Raw genomic sequence first — 6,611 nt, forward strand, 5'->3', positions numbered from 1 at the left:
GCACAGTTAAAGTCCTTAGAGGGAACAACCTGGCAATGAACAAAACAGACAAGCATTCCTGCCTGTAGGGATCTTAGCATCCCTAAAGGATAAGATCATTGAAAGGCTTCTCCACAGAGAGTGAAGAATTAAAATGAAAGCTGTTGCCTGTAGGACAAAGCCAGTAATGAAATCCTGGGGCCCAGACCCACACAGCAAACACCTGACTACCTGCAAAAGCACCTTCTGCTCCCTGCAAATGCTTCTCGGACTGTCATGTAGGAGCATGCTCCAATTTTCATTGCTTTTCAAAATTTTTAATGGGGGTATGGGCTCTGTACCATAACTTAGAAAACCTAAAATAACTGAATTCGAATGCACTTAATAACTCCACATTATTCTAAGCAAAATAACAGATTTTTGAACGCCATATTGATTTCATGATGTATTGCTATTCTGTCCCTGTGCCACACCAGGTACAAGCCATGAGCTCTTTTCCATACACTGTCATTGGGGTCATCTTCACTCACCATCCTTACTGTCCCACCACTCATCAGGAGGCACTCAGCAAGCACACAGAACATGCTGGTCATCAAAGACTTCTTGCATCTGAACACTGAAAATGGGCTCCTGATATTTTTCTTTTAACAAGAATTTACTTTTCTTCTCCTTTCATTTTTAATTGAACAAAACATAGTACTGTACAAGGCTGCAAATATTTTAGGGTTGTCATTGGGTAAAACAACTTCTAAATGTATCACTTTTGGACACATGGTTGGATAAAACCATGAATATTCTTATATTTTAGTCTGATAATAGTCAAAGGAAAATGCAAACCATTGAATAGGTGTTTATGCATTTTATTACTTTTGAACAGTTGATGCTTACTATACTACAGACTACAAGCTTTAAAATAGTTCCTATTTTATTCATAACCAGTACTTTTGCAATCTGAGTGCTGGCTGTGATTGAGCCTCTGGCCGACCCGTTCATCACGCTCTCTTTTTCCTTTAGTAACACAACACTGAGTAATGTGCTCAGCTGGAGCAGACCATTTCCCAGACTCTCTTGCAGCTGGGAGCCAGTGCAAACTAAGCATTAGCCTTTATGTGGCGCGGTCAGGAAAAGCCTTTGTTTCTCCCCCTTCCATTTCTTCCTGCTGGGAACTCCTACAGGATGGCTGGCACCCAGCAACTCTGCTGTTATCACAGACGTTCAGCTAGAGAGAAATTAATATAGAGTTAGAGAGAGACTGAGCCCTCAGGCAAGTCGGCACAAAATAAAGACTGCGGCTGAAGGGGCAAGACGGAAATACAATGGCCAGGCCTGCATGCCTCCCCAAGTGACAAACACCAACTCGAGATTATACTGTAATTAGGATCACCTGGTCTAGTTAACCCAGCTGGGCACCAGGCTCCCAGGTGTATGACCAGAGAATCTAGACACATCCTTTCCCCAAAAAGCATCTGTTCCTTCCATACCCTTGCTAAGTGATTGATTTCCCCACTGGCTCAATATTAGCTAAGGGGCTATCCTGTAATCCTATAGGTTGACTGTAGTTTGATCCACACTGTACCCACATTGTGACTTTGCTATATAAGTAACCCCTGACAAAGGGCCTCAGCAACCACCAACTCAGGACTATTCTTTATTTCCAATAAAATTCCCCTAAGTGTCCCCTTTGATTTATGACTCCATTCTTTGATGTTGTAAGACCACGAACCCAGTACATCTGCCATCTAAGAGGTCAGGAGTTATACTTTTCCTGTAGCACTGTGACTTATGGAAGTTATCTGCACAGGAGGAGAGGTAGAAAGGCACAGGCACTGACATCCTTTAGGACTGTGAGAAGCTACCTCTGCCCTGACTCCCTCTTTTCCCCTCCATGGGAGTTGTATAGAAGGGGAAAAAAAACGGCTTTTGTGTGAGCCCTCATTATTTCAGCTCCTGTTTCTAGATAACTCATTATGTCTTCAGACATCCATTTGATTTGGCTGGGACAGAAGTGAAGAGATCTAAAATTCTTAGCCTTCTGAATTTACTCTTGGAAATTTAACAATTCTCAGGTTCCAACTTTTATTTCTGAATTCCAGATTCCAAGTAAGTTCTTTTCTTATAGTTAAACTCAAAATGTTTAAATATCTTTAAAACACTTCAATTTGGATGTCACACAATTATATCAAAATTTGTGTTATTATTTCTCTTATGGCATTTCTTTGTTGTCCTTGGTTCCCTTATCACATAATAAATTTTCCCAGTCAGGTTTAAAACTGTAATGGAGAGTTCCTCAAAGTGTGTCTCAGCAGTTCCAGAAAATTCCAGAAGGTTTATGAGAAATGTAAATCCTTGGGCCCACCTCAGATCTGCTCCTCAGAACCTTCATGAGCTAGCCTATCAAGCTTCATTGTAATGAGCTGTGAAACTTTGGTTTGAGAACTATCATCTTACAAAATATCCCTATGTCATCTCCTTTCTAGTGTTGACTATAAAGCTAAATCCCATTATGGGGCCTTCTTTCTTACTATTCTCCCCTCCCTGCTTCTTTAACACTACAGACCCTCCTGCCTTGAGTCCTTACCTCTGCCTGTTCCCCCTGCCTGGTATCTCCTTCCCCACCAGGCTAACACTCTCATGGCCTTGGGTCAACTTTGCCAACCTTAAAACTGAACTCTACCCACCATCCTTACACATCTTTCCCTTCTCATTATTTTTCCAATAGTCTCCCAAATAAGACTATAATCTGCTCGTTCTGGGGGTTTCCTTTGACCCCTGCCTCTCTAGAATAGAAGCACCTATAGCTGCTTCTGCTGCAAGATGTATCCCTGGAAGTACCTGATAGATATCTGTTGGATGATTCCTCAGTTCCCATTCTCTTGGTCCTCTCCAGGGCTAATCTGGACCTTGTTGTTCCAAGACTTTCTTTCTTGGCCTATCCACAGTGCCTTTCCCTCCAAACCTTCCAGCATACTTTTTTTTTTTTTTCTTATTTTTATTTATTTGAGAGAGAGAGAGAGAGAGAGAGAGAGTGTGGTGTGTGTGTGTGTGTGTGTGGCCAGCTCAGCCCACCAGGGGGCGGGGCTGGCTGGCATGTGGTGCTGGGGGATCCAACCACGGTCCCTGATGCCTTGCCAAGCTTGTTCCAAGTAGGTGCTTTAGACCACTGAGCCATCTCTCCAGCCCCCACAGCATACTTCTTGACTGACCTAAGCTAGTTGTTTTTGGACATCACTCTTTCACAATGCTTTAGCTCCATACTGGCCATGTCAGTGATTATGTATTGGTGTCATATTCAGATGAGAAACTAGATGAGCTCTAAGATCCTGTTCAAATGCTTTAATCCAAACTACTCATCTTGGCATTTAAAGTGCTCTGTAATCTAGCAGTACTTTACCTATCCAAACTTACTCCAAACTCCTTTACGTTTCCCTCTGCTTCTAGCCAATTTCCCTGAGAACTCAAATATGTCATGCTTGCTGCCACCCTTTTTTTCACATCATTACTCTTTGCCACCAGCACCCTCCCAGCTACTGAAATGCATGGCAATACCTGTTAAAGACTCATCTGCAGGCTAATAGCATCTAGCATTACTGTGTGCTTGACACTAATGTAACAATTTTGGCCCTAACTGCAGACCTCCTGAATCAGGATCCACATCTACACACCAAGATCTACAAGTAATTTTTTTGTACCTTAACATTAGAAAAGCATTGCATGAAGACTCCTCAGATCATACCTCAGTGAACTATTCACCTGCTCAGGCATAAATAAGTGCTCAACCCCTGATCTTCCACAGGGCCTAGGCTACCCATAGTAAGCACAATGCTTAATTAACAACATCCCCTCTTAGACTACTTGTTCCCTATTTGAATCCTTTCTCTCTAATTTGGCTGTAAATAATGTATAGGCAACACAGTCATGCATCTGGCCAATGTGGATTTAAGGAACAAAAACCCATTTGGGGTGGAGGGGGTTATTTTAATGCTACTTCAAAATTGCAGATAGAAAACGTAGGGACAGAGGACTCCAAGGTCTAGCCACCCTCTCTCAGTATCTGCATCTCTGTATCTTTTTCATCACTTTTCCTATCTTTTCACTCATAGCTTCTTACATGAGCAGTATTTGCATGACCTTCTATAGCCATACATTCTTTCCTTTGCTAGCCTATTCACTCTGCCTTGCTGGATGACTTTCACTCAAAATCTCTCACCTTAATGTTTCCCAAGAGAGACAAGATAGTCCAAAAATTCGTTTTGGCCAAACCACAAAGTAGCAAGTACAAGTGGCTGCCTTTAGGTCCAGAGCCTATCAATCAGCCAAGACCAGAGAAACTGCTGTTCAGAACAAGCTCTTTGGGAAGTAGAAGCTGTCAAAAGAGACTGTTCCTTAGGCAAGAAAGAAACAAGGAGAGCAGGCAGAAGCCACATTATTAGCCCAGAGTGACTGTCCACCACAGTCCCAGAGAAAATGTTGAATATATAAATCCATTAGCATGAGAGGGAAGGGTTACGCACCATGCACCACAATGCCTGACACTGTTGGATACACAGGGAGTACAAAGATTAAATAAGGAGTGGTTCTTATTTCCCAAGAGCCCTAAATCCAACTGTGTCACCAGACTAGCTACTTGACCTTGGGCAGGTTATGAAACTATTCTGGGTCACAGTTTCCTCAACTAGCAGATAAGAGTGTTGTAAGATCCCATAAAGTAATCCTTGTGAGGTGCTTTGAAAACTACATATGCAAATCAAAAACAATACAGCAGCCTTTTGATACTGATAAAATCACCTCTCATGTCACAGATTCTGTATTGCTTATAGATTTTTTCTCTTGTCCCTTTCCCACACAACATAGGATCCATCAATTGCTATTACCCTTATATTTTCAACATCACCAACTATTCTCAGTATATTTTCAACACCTCCATGGCTCACAGAGTGATTAACAAAATTGATCATTTCGTTCAGAAGGGTATAAAAGTGTGTAACTTTTTTTTCTGGGTGCACTTTAAATAGCTACTCAGCTGTGCAAAACTGTGATATTATTCTAGAGAAGATTGTTGGTATTATAATGACAATAAATATGTACTCTAAATTCCTATGTAGGATCCAGGGCTGGTTTTACTCGTGTGGCCTTCTCTGCAAAGCAGTTTAATACTTTTCTAAGTCAAGGGAATCAAAAAAATCCTAGATAACAGAATCCAGGAACGCTGTTTTTACATAAACATACTACAGAAGAGAAATGAAATACCCTTTTTAAACCGCTGGAATCCTACTCTCCTAACTTCTCCCTACTGCCTCGCATTAGGGTGAGGAGGAGGCAGAAGTGTGAGATTCAGTGATAATGACAAGACAGAGGAGCTTCCAAAAACGATGTCATCCCTTTTTGAAAGGTTGAAGCACAGGAAGTATAGCGTCATGAGCGTTATAGACAAGATTCACGAAATGCACACTCTTGGCACTGCCCTGAACAAAAATCATTAAACATTTACTGAGCACTTGCCACAGGTCAGACAGAACCCTGGCGCTCATCAGCCAGGATGGTCCTCTGAAAGCTTCCTTGCCTATGCTGTTGGGCATCTGTTGCTCAATGCCCACAAGTATGGCCATTCAACAGCTGGCCCTGGGTGGAGCAAAGAGAAGAGCTTTCACCTAGCTCCTCAGTTCAACTGGCAGAAGTGCAGGTTTCAGGCTAAAGGGAAACCTAAAATGAAACCTCAGACCACAGCCTGGCAAGACGCTGCTGGGAGGCAGAATTGCAAAGACTGTAACGCACTGTACCCACTGAATAACCAACCCGGATTAAGGATCCTGGCACCCAAGGAGCCAAAGGGGCTACAGACCAAAGGACCCTGCAGCCTGGGAAAGGCAACCCCATTTTTCCTGGGGGAGCTGTAATATGGGGGCTGCAAAAAGGTGGGCGCTGGAGGCGCAGCCATGGGCTGGCGATCTGATCATGGGGGCGGGTACTGAGTGGGAACCGGGAGGGCAGAACGCTAATGGAGAGAAAGGTGAGCAGGGAGAACAGTCGGTGACACAGACAGAATGATCACACTGCGGCGTAAAGCAAGCATGGGGCTCCAGCCCAGGACACCAATTGGGCGGTTCTGAAGCCCAGTCTGCCAGTGCATCGAAGACAGCACAGGGAACGATCCCCTAGGGACCAGGCGCTAGAGTCAGACTGCTGGAGGCTGGAGGTGGACGAAGTGTTTTCCCACACAAACACAAGCATGCGCGCGAGCGGGCGGACACACACACACACACACACACACACACACACACACACACTGTCTCCCTCGCGCGCACACCGCCCGACCCTTGCTCCGAGCGGCCCTCGCACAGCCACTGCCGGCGGCAGGCACTCACCCTCGGCGCGCGAGCGGATCTCAGACACGGTCCTCCGCATGGGGGACATCGCGGCGGCCGCTGCAGGTGGGGTCCAGCGCGGACTCGGCACCTGTCAGGGCGCCGCGAGGGCGGGTACCTGGGTGCGCCGCGCCGAGGACTCAGCTGCTGGCAGACACGGCGCCTACACGCGCACGAGGAGGGACTGGCGGCGGCGCAGGCTAAGGCGGCCGCAGCGTCCGGCTGCAGAGCGGGGCGAGCTCGCCGCAGCCGCGGAGGGGGCGGCTCGGC

At 45.2% G+C, this 6,611-nt stretch overlaps 1 protein-coding gene across 4 annotated transcripts in view; it reads right to left on the bottom strand.

The window, feature by feature from the left end:
• Positions 1–6,581, bottom strand: part of Atp8a1 (ATPase phospholipid transporting 8A1) — a 230,926-nt gene extending 224,345 nt beyond the window's left edge. For 3 of the 4 annotated variants that reach the window (XM_023702739.1, XM_004642660.3, XM_004642661.2), the window contains exon 1: positions 6,342–6,513. In XM_023702739.1, the coding sequence (XP_023558507.1) occupies positions 6,342–6,390 (49 nt within the window). In that variant the 5' untranslated portion in view covers positions 6,391–6,513. Of the gene's footprint in view, positions 1–6,341 lie in introns of all 4 variants that reach the window. The other variant, XM_004642662.3, reaches the window with a different exon arrangement.
• Positions 6,582–6,611: the final 30 nt, after the last annotated feature.

This window comes from Octodon degus, unplaced genomic scaffold (assembly GCF_000260255.1).
Source record: "Octodon degus isolate 3935 unplaced genomic scaffold, OctDeg1.0 scaffold00158, whole genome shotgun sequence".
In the NCBI taxonomy this organism is placed as follows: Eukaryota; Metazoa; Chordata; class Mammalia; order Rodentia; family Octodontidae; genus Octodon; species Octodon degus.